Consider the following 22579-nt stretch of genomic DNA (forward strand, 5'->3'; position numbering starts at 1 on the left):
TTTGTTTTGTAAATAAAACGGAGGTTTGTTTTGTAAATGTTTTTTTCCCCTTCTAAATATGATCCAGAAAGAAGATGTCTCAAATTATGAAACAGAGCAAACCGGGAATATATCGCAGTTGACTGATGGTGCCCATTGGCTAAAGAAAAAAAGAACCCCGAGGCAAAGTCAAAATGTGTCCAGTGAATTTAGATGTAAACAAAACAGCAAAAGACTCCATTTAAAACTCAAGTGTCACGTTTCCTTCAACAATCATAGTAGCGACTGTAACATCATCAGAAAACATATTTTAGTGTAAAAAAAATGTTGCATTTTAATTGTTATTCCCGACAAACTGACCTAAAAGTCATTTCCTTGTTGGTGGGTGTAATAACGTACTTTGGTGTGCCATATCCAGGCAGCTGCATCATGCAGAATAACATTAGATGTCCTTGACTTAGGCCTTGTCAACAGTCCTGCATGTCTAATTACAGCACAGCCTACAAACTGACAGCTACTTAAAAACCTAACCATTCATTTAACCTCGCTAAACACTACGTCGTTTGTTCTCAGGCAGCCCACAGTCTAATTTTTTTTTCATGAATTTCAACTATATTAGTGGTGAGAGCAAGTATCATTGCTATGTATACTTAACTTTTGGGAAATTTATTAATGCAATGCCCAACCGTGTTCTAAGCGCAACCAAAATAAAAAAGCGTTCACTGCAGCTACAAGAGTTCTGCCGCCCTCTTGGGGCAAAAGAAGTAAACTGCACCTTTCAGGAAACTAACACAAGTCAAGTCAAGTACACATGACTGTTGTGGCTAAACCTGGAAACATTCAACGGGGTACACCCTGAGCTGGTTGCTAACCAATTTTAACCAAGTTTATTTAATGTAAAATAGTACATGTATAATCAGAGTTACACATGTTTGAATACATTTTTTTCCAATGCACATTATTTCTTTCCTTTCTTCGCGGGACCTTTCGCTTTAGCTTGCGCCTGCAGTTTCTCTTCCCTTTCTGCAGCAGCCTTAATCCGCTTCTTTCCCAGGGGAGTCTTTGCATACCATTTCTGGACACACAACACAAAAGAAGTTGCTTTATATTTTACCAAATGTCACAATGAGCGTTCCATTAAACAGAACCAAACAAGTACTTTTAATGCCTCTTCCTCCTCCTGAAACACGGGGCTGAACTTGGCTAATGGAGCCACAAACTCAATAGCAGTCAAAGGCCTCTTTTCTTGTAGAAGGATTCGTCTCTTGGTAATAACTTGCTGGATTGCCTGGATCATGTGACCTGGGGTATAGCCATCTGAAATTTTGGTCAAGGAGCTGAGGTCCAACGCTGAAGTTATCTTGCCTCCATGTTTTTCGATCAGGTGCTTCCACAAAACTGAAATGATTTCATGTTAATACAACCATTGGAAATGAAGATTGATGCACTTTGCTCGATTTTTAGCATTAAGTATGTCGTTTCCTACCATATCTGGAGCCGTAGTCGGGCCTTGGAATGAGGATGACTTTTGTATACATCTTACACAATGACTTGATATCCGTATTAATGGGATCTCTACATGTTCCGATGATGAGAACGCGATCCTCTTCTTTGATCAGCTTGAGTGATTTGGGCAAATCTTTCTTCAAGCGTTTAGGTTCTATCTGGACATGTGTGGAGCGTTTTTAGTTTGAAATGCAAGACAAATTAATTACTATGAGCTACTATTCATCAGACATACCGCTCTTTCTTCCTTGGGAACTTTCTTGTAGAACATTTTCTCTGCGCCACCAATCCATATCACTGAAGGCTGCATCAATCTCGCGACCTGTGTGGAAATGATCATGTTAGGAATTGCTTTATTGTCACAACATAAAAAAGACCTTTTAAAATAATGTTTGTCTTTAGATATTATGTGTGAGCTGTGACAGATAAACTCCAGGACTGGTGTCACAAAAGATATACCTGTACGTCAAATCCAAAATTGCATACCAACAGTTTTTATTTTCTAAGTTGCACTGTATAGATACGTTAAAAAAAATCTCTTTAATACAGTAAAAGTATTTATACTGTGCTACTTCCCACCACTGATAAGTTATGTTGATACGTGGGTATTGATTTAAAAAAAAAAAAAACGGAAATTGGGAAGCAACTCAAGTTTGTTTCTGTGCGTTACCTTAAAGACCAAATGGAGCATCATAGCGAGGCCACTCTTGCCTGGATACTTTCCAGCAATGTTGAAAGGAGAAAGGTCAAACAGGGTTGCGCCAGTCTCCTGGCAGATTGCGTGGACCAACATCTTCTTACCAACCCCTGCTGGCCCAACTAGTAGAATGGCTTTTGTAAGGGGAGCCTTCTCGTGAACCACATGAGAGCCTGTAAAACACCCACACAACTTCATGGGCACCCTTAACAAGTTCTTATTGTACGTGTCAATCATATACCTAAAGGTAGAATTCCATAGAGAGAGATAAGTTGCCGCACATCTGCCAAGGAAGGCATGGGTTCAATGTCATTCTGTCTCAGTGTGGTTCCAAGATAGTTGAAGTCACCTTCGAAACAAAGGGAAATGGCTCGCTAAGTAACTAAAGAGTGAAGTGTGCTGATTATGACATAATATCAGAAATTGGTCGGCATGATCTTGGCGTTATTAAGTTTCACACCAGAAGAGGGCAGCACATTGCTGTTAAATTAAAAAAAAAATAAACAATCATGAGTCGCAACGTTTGGCACACTGCAGGGGCCACTACAAGACCTACAAGATAAAAAATTATGGATTTATTAATGGTGAGTTTTGGTGAACACTGTCATAAGTTTGTCAGTGCGAAAGTATGTCTGAATTTCTAATATTTTGCCCTTCACAGGTGGCTAAACAAGTAAACTACATTCTTACAGATACCCCTCAATACATTGAAGTGCAAACACTACACTGCAAAGTACAAGCGCATAGATTTTAATCCATAAGGTTGCACCAGTATACTTGATGTTACATCATTGTGGCGGGGTGGGGTTAATTTTAACCGTAAAAACACTTTGTTGCATAGGAAAGATGCTTTATAGATAAAGTTTGGTTGATTTATGAAAGATACTTTGCCAGTTTGGGACAAATTTGAAGGGATGACTTACCCAGGTAGTCCTGCATTTGCACACTACTTGCCTGCTTCAACAAACCCTCCTCCACCATCTCCTGACAGAGAGACTCAAGAGTCCTAGAAGGCATGAACCACTTTATTACAGTGGGTATAAAAAGTCTGCACACCCCTGTGCAAAGGCCAGGTTTGTGCAATATAAAAAATTAAATAAATAAAAGACCAACATTAATTTTTTTGTAATCCACTATTAATGTGACCCATTACTTATATAATTGCATTGTCTTATGAAGGGAATGTGGTTATGCTTAGAATTCACCAATCACATTCAAAATGTTAAACGAGAGTCAGCACACATCTTACATCATTTGATGTGCCCTCATTTAGTCGCCGAGACATTTCAGGTGTTTTAGTAGGCTTTTGATTTTGATTTTTTGCTTTCTAGTAGAGGCCTGAAGGTTTTATGCTAACACTGAGTGCTATTTAGAACTGTTCATAATTCCCTCCAACTTGATTGAGGTGCGTGCCAGTTTTATGTGCTTTTGGGAGATTTTGTTGTTTTCTAGTAAAACCAAGGTTGAACATATTGGTCGTAATTTCAAATGATATGTTTGTCGCAAGCACAACACTGATCATGACATAAAGAACACGATTTGGAATTATGAACAGTCCAAAACAGTAGCCGGTGTGAGCACATAACCTTCAGGCTTCTGCTAGCAAGCAAAAATAAAATCAGGAAAAGCCTACAAGAACAGCTGAAATTTATTTTTGGGTTATTTACACACTTTGAATGGCGGCAGGCACGTGCTGACTCTCGGTTTGAATGTGGTTGTTAATTTCGACTACATCCCATTATTATGAGAGGGTGTGAAAAGTTGTGCAGCTACATTATCTCTGTTGTTTATTTTTACTTTACTTATTGAAAAGATGTTTTTAAATCAATTGATTTGTACGGGTTCTCGATCATATTAATCATGTAAAAGGCTTTGAAATGATTTATCTTGGTCTAATTTTTTTTTTTTTTTTTAATCTCACAAACACCTGACATTTGAACAGCGGTGTGGAGGCTTTTTATATTCACAGTGTTCCACTACTTGACTTCTACGCCAAAAAACATTGTAAGTGCGTCTCACCGATCAGCTGTCAAATCTTTCTCCCCCTTTTTCTTCTTCTTATCGCCCTTGCCTGCTTTTTTCTGCAAATACAGTGACACAGTTGGTGCGGAATCCAAGCAGAGTGGCCAAGTATGACATAAGATGACACATGGACTTCTGTCTTTACTAGATATAGACACCTTGGCATAAACTTTGGCTGGGGTTTTTTCAACAGCAAGCCTCCAGTCTGCCAGTTCCTGTCTCATCTGCTCGTCCACCTGAGGAAGGCACAACAGTGTTGATGTTGGCATACTTCTCCAGTGATTGTGAAAGTGAGCAAATGTAATCATTGTTATTATTTCGCCCATGTTTTGCACAGTCCGAAATATTCACCTTCACCCGAATCTCAGACTCAATGTCCACCCTCTTCTCCTCCTTGATCAGCTCCACTTCATGCCGCTGGTTGAAATTTCGAGACTCTGTGCGGGTTTCCCAGAAATCTGTGGGGACATTCACATTTTTCGGGGGGGGAATAAGTGATTAATTCGCCTTTTCCAAATAAAGCTGAATGACTGCAAAGCAGCTCAATTTGAGTTACCAACAAATGTTTTGTTGCACGTTTCCAAGTCTGCCAAAAAAGCTGACGGTAACATCACCAAGCCCTCTTCTTCTTCCTGTGGTTCGGTATGAATTTATTTTGAGTTTCATTTGAATTGAGACTATTATGAATGAAGTCAGCCATTACCCCATCCTTCCCCTTAGACTTTTTTGCGTCTTTTTTCTCCTCTTCCTTTCCTTTTTTATTTTTGCCATCATCTTCCAATGCCGCCATTTCTGCCAATAACTACGAAAAAAAAGCCAGTTAACATCATGCGTGCAAATCTTCTTTTGACTGAAATTGTGTCTTACTTCCTCATAATCCTTTTCAGCAAAAAGGATAGCCGAGCCTCCCTCATCATCATCTGGGAAGTCTGGGAATACCCCTGTTAGATTACTGAAAAAAGAAAGAAAGCGACTACCTTGAACAAGTTCCTCAACTATTTAAACACAAATCTTTGTTTCCAACTGACCGGCATTCAAGAAACCACTGCCTGATTTGTTCTTTCATGTTGTTGGCTATGTCTTGACCCTCCACCTCGAGCAGGTGGTTTGCGATTTCCGTCACAGCTTTTTGGTAGTCATCCTCATGTTCCCTCTGCTTGTTTCGTATGGCCGTTTCGTTGGCGTCGGCAGTGATGATGGCCTCACATGGTGCCTGATATTTTGGATGCGGAGTCTGACACAGAAATGGGTACACAATGAAATAACAGACAGTTCTGTGAAAGCAGTTTGGCTGACTCCACGGAATAGGAAAGGCAAAACTTGCCGATCTTCTGACTAAAAAGCACATTTATATCTGCAACATGGGCATCAGGATGGCCTATAGCATTTTGCTTACCATTCCCAGGAAAGTCATATCTTCTATGCGAACTGCCTTTGCCTTCTTCCTCTCTACATAGCCCCTCCAAAACTGCAAATTGAAATGAACACAATCTTCCAGCAAAAAGTCTGTGAAACCACAAAAAAAAATAAAATAAAATTGACAACAAAGAACCTTCTGGATGCGGACTGCAGCTCGGTCCATGTCGCTGGGTTTTGGCTCCTCAGCCATGGGTATCTTGCTCAATCTCCTGCTAGCTTCATTCAAGGCTGCCCTTAGGCGTCCTTGGCGTGCCCTCTCTGCGACTTGAATGATTCGGATGGCCTCGTCTTGACTCATGCTCTTTGTCACACGCTAACGTACGAGTGGAAAAAGACACAAATGATAAACTTACTTTCACTTGAAACATCATTCGGTACACTTGTGCAATCTATGATTCAACTGAGTGCAACACAATTTTGGGGACAATATAATGAAGTTTTGAATCATTATAGATCGGGTGGTGGGGTTCCAGACCAATAACAGTATTCTTAGTATTCTATGAGTACTCACAATACCAAGTACCAATACCTGTTGTGATGTCAAAATTTTATTTTGCACGTTGACAAAAAATTGTGAAAAAAGACCATTCTTTCTGATGCAGAGTGTGACTTACTGATGTGTCAAATTGCCACAGCATAGTGCCAACTCCTATCGAAGAGGATTTTTTTTTTTTGTCTTTAGTATCGATGGCTGGTATCGGCAGCCTCCAGGAGGACCCGATACCTTAAATTAAGGTTGGTTTGGATACCTGGTACCGGTACTCGCCCATCCCTAATGTAGGATGTCTCACTGACTTTTTGCATTCCAGTAGACTCCATCGTTTGCAGGATATTTCTGAGCATCGTCGTTCGCTCTCGGTTGTCTTTGCTGCGTTCACTCAAAAAATAGTGAGGGATGGCAATCTCAAGGTCAGCCTGGTGAGATAATGTTCATTGGTGGCAGCAGTCAAATCAATTGGATTTTCATTAAATCTAGCAGTCAGCAATCAAACTTACAGGTGTGAGTTTTAAGTCATGTAGGACATCATCCATGTAGTGGTACTCGCAGAGCTCTTTATCCACCATTTCATTCTTCAGCTCTAAGATTCGACCCATCACACCTTCAAGGGTATGCAGAACAAGCCGTCGCTTCTGCGGATGCACAACCTGGTCGTAGACCTTCTCTAGTTGTCTGAAGACCTGCAAATAGCGCACGTACAGCATGGCCACTGTCTGGAAGAACGCCGCACGGTCCTTTTGTGGCAGAATTGGCTCTTCAGGAAGCTCCTCAACTAACAGACGGCTCAACTCCACCTGGGCCTCTGCCCACAGCTCGTTGTATGTCCTAGGATGGAAAGTCAGCCAGTGGTGAGTAAAATACTTCCAAAGCAAAGGCAATGGGTTCACCGTTGTAAATACGATACAGTATTGTGTTTTGACAAAATCACCAGCACCACACATTTTAAGTGTGCCCTACTGCCCAGTACATCCTTTTTATTTATTTTTGTATTTATTAGTATGATTCAGAGTCAGCCAATGTGAGGAATGAATGAAAATATGACTCTCCTGCAACTTTTTTTCCAGGTAGATTTTTTTATGATTTCAGGTTATGTTGGCAATCAGGGCTAGAAGAAAGACATGATAGAAGTCACAAAAAGAATAAAGAAAGGTAGGAAGTTGTTTTACACAGTGTGTGTAAAACTGGTAGCGGTTTGCGCTAATCAGTAGCCAAGAATTAGCTCTCAGTTTCAGAAAAGGTTTCTGACCACTTCTCTATTGCTACTCAAAGAAAATCACTGCCTTCAGTTCACTTGTATTGCTATTTGGCTTTTAGATTCAATATATCTAGATTAATCTTGCTGGTTTTAAGCATATATACAGATTTTATGTACCGGTACAAACATTTTAATTGAATATTGTTAAGCACAAACTTTTTCATTCTCCAATACTTAAGTGAGGTATTAATGTTCAAACTGCTTATAATGTTAGTGTCTGGCAATAATCTTAAAAAAAAAAATGGTGATGAAATCTGTCTTGTAATTTAATGAACATTTGGGCCAACTACGCTACTGTATTTTAATGTCGGTCATGATGTTGGTCGTTAAGGCTAAATGATTTTTTTAGATGGAACTTCTCGTAAAATATTTGAGGGCCACAACAGAATTGGCTTGAAATGACTAATATGTCAGCCCATCTACTGTGGCTGCTGGGAACTTTACCTTTGTGACATTTCTTTTCTGGAACAGAGGTGGGATAACTCTTAGTCAAGTCTCCTGTGGGCGGGAGCTGCAAAAAGGCAATTAAAAACTGTGATCACAGGAAGAATACAACAACATTTAATTGTTCCCCAGAGGGGCAATCAGATTTACACTCTTTTTTAGATATATGAATAATATATAACAATAGATAATATGATATAGCCTATTATGATTCGACATTAACACAGGCCACATTTTCATGTAGGCAGTAGGCAGCTGCGTCACACTCATTTATAGTGCAGGATACATTGAAGTTATGGTTTTCCTCAGAGGGCCGTGACTCAAACCATATAAATGTATAACCGCACCATCACATTATTACAAATACACAACAGACTGATGGATAATTGATGTTGAAATCCAAAGTCAAAGAAATTACTTTGTTCAACTATTTTTCATTTTAAATCGGTGTTTGGTATATATTTTTTTTAAAAACCATACGCCAAGATTTTGGTAGATGAACAAAAGGACGTAGACACATGATTTGATTTAGCAGGCCACATGTGGCCCCTTTTCTGGCCGTGGGCCTTGAGTTTGAAGAACATGATGGGTCCATCCAAAACAGGTTAGGCGATTCAGTGCCATGCTCAAGAGCATTTTCGCAGTACTCTGAGAATAATCCTTTACCCTTTGACTTGCAAGCCAAGTAATTTACACTTTGGCCTTTCCAAATTGAGAGCATACTACCTTAGCCCGATCTACAAAATGTATCTCAGTATACTGTATACAAAAAAAGAACAGAAAACATCTTTCATGATTTACTGTCAATGCAACCTCACCTCTATGTTTTGCACTGTAGTGAATCAAACGCTCGCCCCATAATCAATATCTTATGTCATATATTTCTTTCGCCATGTTTTTGACTTGAGAATCAGCAAAATTGTCGAAAGTGCGGGAAAAAGACTCATTAATTTTGACGCCTTCTCCCCCTCCCCCCACGCCTTCGATTAAGTCGAACTGTTATCATGACGTATCCACAATGAGCTTAAATTTTACGGCGTAAACAGCTAATGACGTAAGTTTTATACAATTTACACCATGACTGCTGCTAAATTACACCGAATGACCACGCTGTTTAATTAACACTGAAAACGATTTCAAAGGCCAGTTTCTCCAAAGTAAACACCCGCAATTGATGCTTAATTTATTAATCAAAGTGAAAGGTGAAAATGACGAGAAGAGTCATTTCAACCTTGGGTCATACAATTAACCAATCATAATAACGTTGCTTTGTAACGTCAATATTTGGAACCCCTACCTCGAGCTGAAGTTGTCATGGAAACGGCAAACAACGTGACTTCATCTGGTAGGTTTTGCAACTAGCATAAATACGTCACACTGCCATCTACTGACCTGGAGTGTAACGTAGTACAATAGTTCCTCTGACGAAACGCATTCAATCAACGTTTAGAATGCTAATCCATGATAATGCATCGTGATCACGTTGTAAAATGTACTTCAGTAAATCCTTCCAAAAAGGATGTAGCAAATTTAAATAAATTTTGGTTGATTGAGTAGCGAATTTTAAATAAAAATTGGATTGATTGATTGATGAATTGATGATCGATTGATTGACTGATTGATCGAACATAATTTGATCCAAGATATAAAAATAAAAAACTGAAATCGATATACATACATAGGCTTCCCATAAACACGTACCATACATGTACATGCAGGCATTTACTTTCATATGCCTACAGTGTCATTTAAAACCCGTGTAACATTTGTACATACTTTCGCTCCACTCAAGCCAACACGTGGAAAAGTTCTAACATTTATGCGGTTTTTCCTGTTTATACGTGATATACAGGTAGTTTAGCACTATTTCGAAACCTCTTTTTGAACACGATGATTCACACATTTTCAACTCTTTCGTAATTATTCTACAAATCAACACCTGTAACCGAAACACATATTTGCCCCACGGGGATGAATAAAGTTTTCTGAATCTGAATATTTGCTTATTAGTTTGTGTCTTTGATTTAAAAAAAACAAACCAACAATAACAACCCTCAAGCCAACAACCCTCTCTGATTTAGAGCAGCGTCTGGTGACTACGTTGAAGTAGAACTAACTATACGAAGTAAATGTGTTGTTTTATTTTACAAGCAACAAAATTGTATAATTAACCCACGGATCGTTTTGAAATCCAACAGTACATTTCGCTCTGAAATAATGAAATGTATGTTTTAAAAAAAAAAAATCAACCTCCCCCAAATGTTCGAATTTGTGATTCTGACTATTCATTCCGACACTATGCAGCAGATCGCTCGCTCGCACCTTTATCCTTAAATTGTGTGGCGCTATTGTAACGCGAGTAAGCAACAGGTGAGACGGCAACTTTCCGCAGACAGTACAATTAGGAAGTGAAAAAAAGTGAGGAGGACGCTTTCCTCATTCACATCATGTTTGGATTTACAATAGAACGCGGGTTAAAAGAGAAGGGCATGGACACATCACGAACTTATTTCAGTGTTTACCGTGTATTTCTTGAAAACGATAAATCAGAAACACGTCGCTGCTATGCCGTCGGGAGAAAGGCACGGGTGTGCAAACATCCTACACGTTGACAGGTCAGTGAAGCATTACGCGTACGGCTGTCAGGACGTAACTTATCCAACTTTCTTCCTTTACGGGGGGGAGAAAAAAACAACAACTTGTCTTTGCGGGTATTGGCACCGCGTTGCTTATTTTCTCGAGTTAAAATAATAGTGGAGTGGTGTTGTAAAGTGTTCATGCGCGGAGATGCTCTTAAAATTGTTGAGCGTGAGTTTTTGGAGTTGTGATGTACGCAAAGGAGGGGCGCAGCGTGCCAAAGTGAGCCAACGCCGCGGGATGAAACGGCACCAAAGATGTCAACCTTGCTTTGCCACCCACACGAAATCGATTGTATTACCCCCAAGAAGCCGGCTGCTCCACATATAAATAGAGACGGGAGAATATTGCTCCAAAGACGGTGTTGAACAAGGAGAGCTCGCTGCGACCAGGACCAAGATTTAAACCATTTGAGGAAGTCAGCTGTGTCCACTCGACAATAGTAAGTCTGCAGTGACACTTGTTTAACTTTGCCACATCCTACACTAACAAACATGCACTTTTTGCACTAAATTCACTTATTTTCAGCAAGTCAACATTTTCTGGATTCAATCATGATGGTGATGATACAAATTGGTCTGTTTGCGTTTGAGATTCAATGTAGTGATGACTTGTTTCTGTTGGTTTGTTTGCACCCCAGTCATGCAGGTGGAGAGGAAATGGCACATACTCCTGACTTTCCTCCTTCTGCTCATCACCTCCGGCCAATGTGTGGACAACAAGGAGGTCAAGCAGAAGGCGAGAGGAACCCTGTTGGATTTAATCGTACAGGTGATCAAAGACAGCCAGCAATGGGACAAACACATTTCCAGACGCTGCAGTGGGGGACTCTTCACGTCTCTTCAAGACCTGAAGTTGTCCTCCCGTGAAAAGCCTATGTACATTCCTCGGCTGGATAACAGTAAACTCATAGGTAAGCTGATAAGATTTATTTTTAGCATGTGATGATCAAAGCATAATCCGTCATTTTAGAGTGGGAGACAGCTGTCATTGTCGCCGTCTGAACTGTCCAACTTAGTTTTAAAAGCCTGAGTTAGTTTGGCTGCATTGGAAGCTTGTAGTACTGTATACGGATGATAACATCCCTTTTGCATATATGGTACACTACAGTGTTTTCTTTGCCTGGAGTAAACCAAATTATCATAATTATCAATTTAAGCGATGTAAGAATGGATATGTTGAACTTGAAGGCAAACGGATGTTTTTGTTTGCGATATTCCCAAATTTAAGTGGAAAATTTCTGCCTCATTCCAACTGTGCTTTAGTGATAGATGGAGAGAGCAAAGATAGAAAGCATAAATTCACCAAGGAGAAGCGTCACTGTTCCAAACGTGAATGACTCACTCACTGATTCATTGAGAAACCCTTAAGCATGAATGGCTGCCGTTGCTGTGTTTACACTGGGTTATATTCAATAATGACAACAACAAAAAAAGTAAGAAGAGACTTGAGTTTCCTCAAAAAATTGCAAAAAAGCAGAATGATGAAAAGTCTCCCTTGAAATCCATGAAACAACAGTCTCAAAAATAATGATTTTATAGTGTTCGTTTACAGCTTTGAAACATACCTGTACATTTTTCATCCATCCATTTTCAATAGTACTTAACTTGATTAAGGGTCATGAATGAAATGGAGTCCATCCCACGCTTTGGGTTACAGGTGGCGTTCCACCCTGGGCTGGATGCCAGCCAATCACAGGGCACATGTAGAAACAAATATTTACTCTCACATTCACACCGGTAGACAATTTAGAGTCTCGAATGAACCTAACGCACATGATTGATACCGACACGAGCTGAGCCGAGATTCGAAACCCAAACCAACTGTGAGGCAGAGATGCTACAACGACCTTGAATATTTCACTCGTTTTCTAAGTCCGTAATCATAGCCTCCATGGTGGCGAATAAGATACACTTATGCCAAGTATCGTTCTCAAAGAGGCATTAAGAAGAGTAATTGACAGAAGGAAAATGGAGACGTCATGCTAATTGCTAAGCTAACCGAATGTTATCATGAAACACAGGGATTTATACGTGCTTGGGTGATCCTGTACACTTTTCGCAGAAGTCGCGTTACAGCGCACATGATTGATACCGACACGAGCTGAGCCGAGATTCGAAACCCAAACCAACTGTGAGGCAGAGATGCTACAACGACCTTGAATATTTCACTCGTTTTCTAAGTCCGTAATCATAGCCTCCATGGTGGCGAATAAGATACACTTATGCCAAGTATCATTCTCAAAGAGGCATTAAGAAGAGTAATTAACAGAAGGAAAATGGAGACGCCATGCTAATGGCTAAGCTAACCCAATTTTATCATGAAACAGGGATTTATACGTGCTTGGGCGATCCTGTACACTTTTCGCAGAAGTCGCGTTACAGCAAAGCGTATGAACCTTTGAACAGCAAAATACCAAGCAATTTCATTCGTGTCTGGAGAAAATGTTATACAAAATAAGACTACACACGTAACGAAACAGGACGTCCCTTCCCACGTCATCTATTACAGTTCGGCACATGGCTGCCATTGTTCACACAGACAAAGCGAATTTTGGTGCCCGTATGTCTCTGATATCAGAAGTGTGAATGAATTTTGACTTTGATTTTTGAGATCTGCATAAAAAAACGTTCTCAAAAGTAGATCTCGAGTCTTTTTTTTTTTACGTTCGGCAGGTGACTGCCGTTGTTCACACCGACAAAGCGAATTTTGGTACCCGTAAGTCTCTGATATCAGAAGTGTGAATGAATTTTGACTTTGATTTTTGAGATCTGCATAAAAAACTTTCTCAAAAGTAGCTCTCGAGTCATATTTTTTTTCTGTTTTTTTTTTTAAACAATTTGTGTCTTAAGCATTTTTAGATGGCCCTTATTTAGGTTGACATCTACATTTTCCAAAATGATTTATAATCTTAACTAGCAGCACTACTTGATGCATTTCTCATTCAATACTGGTCTGTTTATTTTTTCTTCAAAATAAAGTGAGAAAAAGAAAGCAGTCATAGTGTGGTGTAGATTTTTTTTTTGTAGAATAACTGAAAATATCCATTTCGTGTTAAATCGTTGTGAAATGGCGTACATCGTGATTGAAGAATTTTTGTTTCAATATATTACCCAACTCTACAATAAATCAAATATCATACACATCCCTAGTCTCATTTTTGTTTTGAGTTGTATGTGGTTGCCTTTTAGTTTGTTTGTTTTAATATAGATTTAACAGGAAACTTTGTTACTGGTATTCATGTCCTTACTTTCATATCTGGACATTTCAGTAGTTAATCTTCTCTCATATAATGAAACATGAATTAAACATCAATTCAGAGTCCCTCGGCGGAGTTCCTCATTGGTAAAATATGTGCAGTAGGACTTAATTAAATGGAAATAATGCACTTTGCCTGCTGTTGAGATTCCCTCCAATATGCCAGTGAGTCTGCTCGTGTTGGAGAGGTGTTGCTCAGGCATACGGCTCAGTCTCACATCAGCCCGTGCAATTGGAAAAGCACCTTTCTCAGACCAGTGGGTTGATGGAATTTATCTTTTGAGGATACAAAATAAGGCATACCAGCAAATGATGCGTGTGACGCTACCAAAGCGCGGCGGTCACGCAATGATAGATGTTTTGAACGCAACGAGAGAGCGAGGAGAAATCTAACAGTAATGTGACCGATTAGATGAAGTTGTGCTGCTTGATTGTGTTGCTTTTAGGATCTATCAAGGGTTTGTAGTAGTATGTGGCTGGAGACACCAATATCAGTTTCAATATTTATTCAAAAGTCTATACACCCCAAGTTTTTGTTCATCCATCTTCCGCTCATTCAGGTTCGGGTCACGGGGGCAGCAGTTTAAGCAGGGAAGCAGAGACTCCCCTCTATCCAGCCACTTTGTCAGTCGAGCTCATCTAAGGGGACCTTGAGGCATTCCTAGGCCAGTCGGCATGCATAGTCTCTCCAGCCTGGCCTGGCTCATTCGCCACCTGCTTGGACCTGCCCGTACTGACTCTAGGCCAGTCGGCATGCATAGTCTCTCCAGCCTGGCCTGGCTCATTCGCCACCTGCTTGGACCTGCCCGTAATGACTCACCAGCGAGGTGTCAAGGAGGCATCTTGATCAGAAGCCCAAACCACCGCATCTGGCCCCTTTCTCAATGCAGAGGAGCAGCGGCTCTGTTCCGAGCCCCTCCCTGAGTGTCTCTAAGGGACAACCCAGACACCCTACGACCATCGGTAAGGGTAGGAATGGATATAGACCAGTAAATCGAAAGCGTCACCCTTTGGCTCAGCTCCGTCTTTACCATGGAAGACCGATACATAGTCCGCATCATGACAGACACTGCGCCGATCCACCTGTTGAGTTCCCACACCATTCTTCCCTCACTTATTCCAAGAAACTGAAACTCCTCTTCATGTGGTAGGAGCTCATCCCCAATGGAGAGGGCACTCTCCTCTTTTCCGACTGAGTAATATGGTCCAAAATTTCAAGGTGCTGATTTTCATCACAATCGCTTCACTGTTGCGAACCGCCCCGATTGGAGTTGAAGATCGCATCTTCATGAGGCCAACAGAACATCATCTGCAAAAAAAATAGAGATGTTATACTGAGGTCACCAAAATGGACACCCTCAATGCTTTGGCTGCATCTAAAAATTCTGTCCATCAAGTTACGAATAAGATCGGTTACAAAGGGTAGCCTTGGCCAAGTGCAACCCTCACTCGAAACTAATCCAACTTCTAAGATTAGAACTTCCCAAGAGACCCTCCTCTCCAGCACCCCTGAATATAGACCTGATCAAAGGAGGCTGAGGAGTGTGTTCCAAAATTTGGAACACACATGACTTCTTGAATTATACCCAAAAAGTTCAACCTTGGTTTCCTCGGACGATAACATGTGGGGGAGATCTCAAGTGTGTTTCTGAATAATATATTCAGGGTCGTGTGGGTTTTGGATGTTCTTGCCACCTTACCCCATGGCCAGACATATCAATATGATGGAACATCCCAAGTTACAAGAGTGTGTGCGCACATTCTCACCCCCCGCTTGTAATCTTTTTTATAATTGACTTATACAGGTTATGGATCACATTAATGGTGAGAAACATTTTTGAAAATATTTATCTAAGTCTCATGTTTCCTATCACATAAACGTAGAATTTAAACAGCCATGTGTAGAGTCTTTATAACCACTGTATTTGACAATATATCACTTTCACACTTTGTATTACCAGTAGTTTATTTATTTATTTATTTATTTATTTTAATCATGCCCCTTCTCTTTATTACATAAATCAAGTGCTGTGGACTCCATTCCAACAGCCTTGATGTCATTCGGAAATTTTTAGAAAGAAGATGCCTCTTCAGCCGCACAAAATTGGTTTAAGCCATGACTGGCGCATGCAAGACCTCAGATTAGCAGTCTTATCTTCTGTTCTTCCTTCTGCTTTTTATGAATTTTTAGTTTTAGGTCATGTGGGTAAAGTCTGTGCATTCTAGGACTCAGGTTACTTTGTGTCATCCATTAAAGTGATGTCTGGGTAAGTGAATATATTCAGTGAACCCGCTGAGTCTGCTGTGTCTCTGGTGAGTCCACAAATTCAAATCCATGAACAGATTCAGCAATTCATCGGATTCCACGGTGTTTGTTTGTTTTTTTTTTTTTTTGTTTTTTAATGACTCACCTTGTGTACTTAAATACATCCAGCCAGAGTATTCAGAGGATCCGGGCTACTGGGGACACAGATTCAGATTCAAGAGTACTGAGTAGCCAAAGATTTAATTCATTAACCCTGGGTGAAGATTGAAGCAATGCAGATAAACAAAATAGCCCACGTTTGTTTTCCTAGACCCGTAACATTTGCATGACTCCATACAAGAATGCAGAATTGTTTTTCGGCTTTAATTTACTGTACAGTATCTACATTTGACATTTTTGCTTGTATGACATTTCACAATCCAATTTCATTTACAACATTGCCTTTACAGTTATTTCATGTTTTTCTGATAGTGACAGATTGACTCAGCAGCAGATTATTTCGAGTTACATAATTGAATGGGGAAAAACTTTTTTTTTTTTTTTTTCGAAATACTAACAAATCAGCCATCAAATGTTGACCATAATCCTGGACCTGATTGGCTTCAACCTTAAAGGTTCAACTGCATGCAAATGTTTTTTTTTTTAACATTATAAAAAGTCTGGATCAAATTTACCAACATATAAAAAGTATTTGTCCATGGTGACCATAACTATAATCCACTCTCGCGTACAACGTGTTCCTGAGTCTGGGGCTCATGTACGTTAGACCTCATGCCTACTTGAACAGACTTATTCTGATGAGCATTAAATTCCCCATACAGTAAGCTCTTTAGCCTGTTAGCATGCACTGTGAGAGAGACCTGCTTTTATACAGGAGGTCGTAGTGTTGACTCTTAATGTGATGCTAATTTGGGAATTTTTTTTCCACCAATTTATCTTTTATTAGATCTCCACATTGAGTAATGTAAGCATCATTCCGCAATCTTTATTTCGACCTTTCTGTCCTTATCCTCAAATTTCAAAGCACCCGAGATGAAGCGTTTGCACCCTCCCTGATGAATGTGAGTGACCCTTGGCCAAAATCCAGACACACTCCGGGTCAGCGAGGAGTCACGGGCAACTCATGAAATGTTATGGATTACTGTACTCTGAAAAGTCCATGACCAAGTGGGAATTTAACAAGACCGATCAGGCAACGTAAATGTTTGAGTGGCACCATGAGTGTTTTTAGCCCATTTTTGGCGTGCTGACTCACCTACACCGAGCAATACGCACACAGAGTAATATGTAGGCTTCCAGTGATAGCATGTAGGCTATCCATCTTAACCCAGGATATGTGGCACATTTTTTAACAACCACTTTACACCAACACACTATTATTATGAAGTACAAGTCGCCATTCTTTGTTACATTTTATCATGTATATAGCTCACTTTTTACGTTATACAGGAGTCTGCTCTTTAAAGTGAACTACCGGAGCCGGCTCCTGGCTGGAAGCCGATTTGTTGGTTTCTCTTGTCTTTTTTTTTTTTCTTTAATTAAAGCTGCATGTGATTGGTCAAAGCGGCATCTTTGTGTCCACATTAAGCAGAAGGGGGAATTGGGAGGTTTCTCACTGCAGAGGGAGAACACAAACCAGAGGGAGAAACAAGGTCGCAAGAGAGAACTGCTATATTGTGAGAGACAACATGCAGTGAGGGCGAATCAAAAAAATAACATGCATACATTTTAAAGTTGTCTCACCTACCATACTTGCCTGTTATCCCCGATGGTGTATTTAAGGTGTGGTTCACCTAACACATATATACTATTTCAAAAATGAACTAACAAATGTTCATTTTCTTTTCCAGAAATTGCTCCTCGAGATCTAAACATGAAACACAAGTTCATTCAGCACTTCACAGGTAAGAGAACGAGACCAAAGATTGAAGACTGATTGAAGCTCACTTCTGCCTTTAAAACTATTGTAAGACAATTTTGTTTAGCACACAGATCAAGTGGCACTTGAATGGCCCTTTTCTCACGCAAAAAGGGCCTGGAGTATTTAAGATTTGATCTATATTCCTCACAGCTAACTTACAATATGATTAAGGCCCAAAAAAAATTTGACCCGCTGAGTGTTTGAGGCTTATAAGGCAGCAATGTAGAGAAACGGCACATGGTTTGAAGCTGAGAGATTTAAGTGAACAACGACACGAGGTTAAGCTGATTACTTGTCTCAAGACCTGGAAACACTTCATTATTGGTGTGAAAATCCGCAAGCTTAAATGAAATGTGGATTCCCAATTACGATTTGATTGTTCTATTTACCAAATCTATTAGAACCATCAACATGTTGGTTTGCCATTTTTTTTCTATGCAAAAAAGTTGCTCCAGGCCTGATTGTGATTTGCTTAATTTTTGTATTAAGAAGGAATAATGTGGACCAGAAGCTTGATTGATTTTTGTCTGATGAGACCTTTTCATGAAGCAGGACCAGTCAAGTTTTCATCGGAATGCAGAACACACTTTGACAGACTTTATCACAACACAAGAGATTGCTCAAGACCAGCATGTATGTATTCCATCCGTTTTTTTTTCACCAGCTCAAAAAAAATGTGATGTTTCAGTGAAAAATCTTTTTTTTTTTTTTTTTAAACGATAACCACAGGTAACAATCTAAATCAACACAGACGATCACATCTTAATTAATGAATGAAATAATTCCTAATCTTATTAAAATAAAATATGATTAATATCATAGATCATTGATGACGGATAAATATTTGTTCCAGCAATTATTGCAATTATTTTTTTGAGTGTGGTCAGTTTCCTTACCATTTGTTGTATTTCAGCGAATATTGCTCTGTAGAAGTCTACTTCGATGTACTTTGACTGAATTCGTCATAGCTGACATCATAATTGTGTTCTTGGTGTTCAATTTATACAAATTCAATTATTTGTATTAACTGCACCAACTGCACTAACAACCGATATTGAACGTTTATGCAACAGGCTATAATTCACCATCAAATTAAGCTGTGAAATTTCCATAACATTAGGTACAGGTACAGTATTAGATGCACAATCTCATGATATTCAGAGCGACACTGCATTATAATGAGATCTGTTTTAAAAATATTACTGAACTTTGTTAGCCATATGAGAGGACCAAAATAAGATTTGTATTATATTGCTGCTAAATATGTCTTTATTTAGAAGATAACTCAGATTTCTCCCACAGCCGTATTCCTCAGGTTGGCGACCACTGCTATCCAAATACCTTAATTGGAATTTGCAGAATTAGTCTTTTTTTGTCTTAGTTGTTTGCACTTGGAGGTAGGCAGTGACATCTGAAAATAATTGTGGATTATTATTTTTTTTTAATATGAAAGCATCATGACAAAGTTGTTGGAAGGGGAGCAGTTTATAGACTCATGATGTAGGATGGAGGTCAACCCAAGGTCTTTTTTTTTTTTTTTTTTTTAATGAAAGGCGCATCGTACTTTTCTTAAGCAAATTATTCCTGATCATAAAAATTAAGGACAATTTGTGCTCAAAGTGTCATACTTTTACTTGAATGAAACATATGCATGCGGTCTTCCATGTCGGAAGGACTGGAGACCATCCATGAAATTGGCTCGTGCAAAGTACATTTTAAAGGACCTGCAGGAGGATCCCCACTCGCAAATGATGTAAATTTGGTCACTGTGGAGTGGGGACTTGGAGACCGCCTTCTACCACTGATGTGTATGTACATGGGTGACACATACCGCCAACCCCAAACATAGTTGTGCAGTGGTTCGAGGATTGCGTTTAAAGATTTATTTAAGATGATAATAATTATAATTGGTCAATAAATAGATTTCACACTCTGTTGTGATTTTTCTGAATGAAAGACGATGACAACCACCGCACATGTCTGCGGAGCTCAGAATCTGTCTATATATATATATATATATATATATATATGCAACATACAGCACAGATGAAATTACTTTCCTCTCTCAACCACAGTGCAAACATGCAGTGCATTGAATATAGCTGTAAATTTTATGTGCTCTTTACCAATGACTTTTGTACCTTTTCTCTTTCAGATTATAAGAGATGTGCCAGATTGCTGACACGATTAGCAATGAGTCCACTCTGCACACAATCATAGAGATCTTATGTAAGTTTTTTAACTGTCAAGTGAAAAAAATATATTTATGTATTTTTCTTCAGGAATGAAGTCAATTAGAAGAGAGTCGCCAAGTGCTACTAACGGCATGTCCATATCTGTATACGTTTCGATCGCAACTTTTTAGGCCCCCAAAAAAAACACATTTTGTTGTTGCCTTTCCATGTGAGCAGATGTAGAGGTACACACATATTGATTTTAACAGAGAGAGAGAGAGAGAGAGAGAGAGAGAGAGAGAGAGAGAGAGAGAATTTTTTTTAAATATCCATTTTTACCAGCCTGCACAAGCGTATCATGTTGATGGAACTACTGTCTAACTGAGAAGCCATTGTTCCCCATGGCAGTCATGGTTCCATTAAGTAACAGTCACACCTGTCCAGAAACAACACACAACACATCCACCACACACATAGTCCAAGTTACAAGCAAGGTTTTGCTGCGCTTAATTTACTACATTATGCCTTTTTCTTTGCACTAATGTGCATTTGCTGGCTACCAGCCGATTAGAGTGACTGTCTCAGATGCACTTTGCGTACTGAGATTGGTGGTTTATTCATTCAAATCATATCTAAAAAGCTTCATGACACAAATATCTCTTAATTATTCTTGATTCTAAACACTGCTTTTTAGTTAAGTTTTGTTCCCATTTGCACCATGAATGTTTACCGTGCCTCATCAGATGAGGGCTGCCCCGTGGCAATTGCAGTTTATGTGATTGTTTAGGGCCACAACTGCGAGGGATGGGCCTATAAATTCCTGTATTGCAATGTTTTGAATAGCGTGGCTCCATTCCCGATCATGACTTTATAAGACGCTTCCAGCGATACCAGGCATACTTTCAGCCTAGCACAAATTCCAAAACGGTCACTTAAAAAAAAAAAAAGGGAATATGTAAGTGTTCTCTGGATTGAAGACCTCTGCCAAGGCTTAAACAGACAGCCTTCCACCCATCCGTTTTCTGTCGCACTCTCCCTCATTCAGGTTGTCAAGTGAAGCCTATTCCAACTGACTTTGGGCAAGCGGCGGGGTACACCCTGGACTAGTCGTCACAGGGCACTGATAGACAAACAACCATTCACATTCAATCTATATGTCTGGACTGCTGGCAGGCCAGTCTAGTACTCTTTTACGACAAAGCCATGCTATTGTAACACATGCACAAAATGGCTTGGTATTGTCTTGCTGAAATAACCAGGGGCGTCCATGAAAAAGACGTTGCTTGGATGGCAGCATATGTTGCCCCAAAACCTGTCTGTTCCTTTCAGCATTCATGATAGACATTTTGGATTCAACTCTAATGCTATCTAAATACATGTGAACACATAGCATATCATGTCAACATTTTACAAGAGCCATTTTACGCTAAAGGCAAAAGTTTGGTAGCAAGACGAATAGTTCAGAATGTGATTGGTTCTTTTTTTGAAGCCATGTGTGATGACAGGGGGTTAGATTCACATTCACTGCAGTCTGGTCCTCAATCCATCGTGACTCAATTAAGCGAGCTCTGAGGATGCAATTAAGAGCCACTGGTGAGTGATTGCTGCAATAGAGTTCATCTACGTAGTACTTCATTTCTTTTTATGTGATTTTTTTTTGGGGGGGGTAATATTTCTCCTCTGTGGTATTTGGTGGAAGTGTGATGAGGAAATTGACAGGGCTGACACATCTTCAAGTGACTCACATAATGTGGTGGGCACCACATTATGTGAGTCCACTTTCTTCTGTACAAATCTGTCAAAGGTATGTCGCACTTGAAGGGTTCTTTCAAGTGATGTGTGGTTGACTCACGGTTTGTGAATGAGATTAGCAATAACTGTCCAGTAATGACCCTCTTTGCTCAGACAACATAATCGGAGAAACAAATGATAAAATGTATGAGACTTATGCCTACTCTGACGTGCTTCAATTCGTTTCATGTTTTTCTCCGACAGGTCCCATTACGATGGAGGAACGTTTCTCTAAGGAAGTGCCTTCCAAAAAAAAAAAAAATTATATATCTTAACACAAACATTGTTGCATTCAATAATGTTTTATTTTGTTACTCTTCTTGACATAAATGCTCTTGGACAGTTTAATTATTTTCACATGGATTTATCCTCAGTATTTCATATAGCACATTGACTGTAATGTTACTTGTAATGTGTGGTATTAATTTAATGTTTTAATGTTAGGAAAATGTGTGCAGTCTATACTATTTCCACCAGCGTTGGATTGTTTTGCTTTTGATGATGAAGGGAAAGGTTTTCCCTTCCTGTTTATGATTGAAGTCTTCTATTGTTATGAAACCATAAGCCTGCCTTGCATTGGACCATTTGTCGTGGTCTTGTCTTCATCACCTTTTATTTGGCACTTGAGTGATTGCTCACTACGAGAACACGCAGAATGACAACAGAATTGATGATGGTGCACTATTGAACAATAAAGACTATTGAAGCAGA

The 22579-nt window shown here is 39.6% G+C and overlaps 2 protein-coding genes across 7 annotated transcripts; one reads left to right on the forward strand and one right to left on the reverse strand.

The window, feature by feature from the left end:
- Positions 1–840: 840 nt before the first annotated feature.
- LOC109522009 (IQ and AAA domain-containing protein 1) lies at positions 841–9181 on the reverse strand. Of its 4 annotated transcripts, none has more exons than XM_019880171.1 (20): positions 9119–9181; positions 7822–7888; positions 6620–6947; positions 6419–6538; positions 5757–5936; positions 5601–5672; positions 5233–5438; positions 5072–5156; positions 4908–5006; positions 4761–4836; positions 4556–4662; positions 4363–4440; positions 4202–4263; positions 3106–3188; positions 2424–2531; positions 2156–2355; positions 1721–1807; positions 1466–1643; positions 1139–1377; positions 841–1054 (listed from the first exon to the last, which is right to left on the reverse strand). In XM_019880171.1, exons 2-20 carry the CDS (start codon positions 7830–7832, stop codon positions 938–940), a joined length of 2436 nt encoding a protein of 811 aa, XP_019735730.1. In that variant the 5' UTR covers positions 7833–7888; positions 9119–9181; the 3' UTR covers positions 841–937. The 4 variants fall into 4 exon arrangements, with proteins under 4 accessions (XP_019735730.1, XP_019735729.1, XP_019735731.1 ...); XM_019880170.1 differs by lacking the exon at positions 9119–9181 and adding an exon at positions 8640–9112; XM_019880172.1 differs by lacking the exons at positions 841–1054; positions 1139–1377; positions 9119–9181 and adding an exon at positions 8640–9112 and having other exon boundaries at positions 1519–1639.
- A 650-nt stretch (positions 9182–9831) lies between these two features.
- On the forward strand, positions 9832–22579 carry alkal1 (ALK and LTK ligand 1). Of its 3 annotated transcripts, XM_019880204.1 has the most exons (7): positions 9832–10436; positions 10767–10900; positions 11099–11371; positions 17833–17886; positions 18453–18536; positions 20059–20132; positions 22073–22579. In XM_019880204.1, the coding sequence occupies exons 3-6, from the start codon at positions 11101–11103 to the stop codon at positions 20121–20123; spliced, it is 474 nt and encodes a 157-aa protein (XP_019735763.1). In that variant the 5' UTR covers positions 9832–10436; positions 10767–10900; positions 11099–11100; the 3' UTR covers positions 20124–20132; positions 22073–22579. The 3 variants fall into 3 exon arrangements, with proteins under 3 accessions (XP_019735763.1, XP_019735762.1, XP_019735764.1); XM_019880203.1 differs by having other exon boundaries at positions 9832–10900; XM_019880205.1 differs by having other exon boundaries at positions 9832–10900; positions 18456–18536.

The sequence above is a fragment of the Hippocampus comes genome, unplaced genomic scaffold (assembly GCF_001891065.2).
Source record: "Hippocampus comes isolate QL1 unplaced genomic scaffold, H_comes_QL1_v1.1 scaffold151, whole genome shotgun sequence".
Lineage (NCBI taxonomy): Eukaryota > Metazoa > Chordata > Actinopteri > Syngnathiformes > Syngnathidae > Hippocampus > Hippocampus comes.

Coding starts and splice junctions, on each gene's coding strand:
- LOC109522009 (XM_019880171.1), bottom strand. Junction 4,837..4,907: donor AGTCTAAGGGGAAGGATGGG/GTAATGGCTGAC, acceptor ACCGAACCACAG/GAAGAAGAAGAGGGCTTGGT. Junction 2,532..3,105: donor GCAAATGCAGGACTACCTGG/GTAAGTCATCCC, acceptor TTTGTTTCGAAG/GTGACTTCAACTATCTTGGA.
- alkal1 (XM_019880203.1), top strand. CDS start 11,101: ATGCAGGTGGAGAGGAAATGGCACATACTCCTGACTTTCCTCCTTCTG. Junction 17,887..18,452: donor GTTCATTCAGCACTTCACAG/GTAAGAGAACGA, acceptor CTTTTCATGAAG/CAGGACCAGTCAAGTTTTCA. Junction 18,537..20,058: donor AGATTGCTCAAGACCAGCAT/GTATGTATTCCA, acceptor TTTCTCTTTCAG/ATTATAAGAGATGTGCCAGA.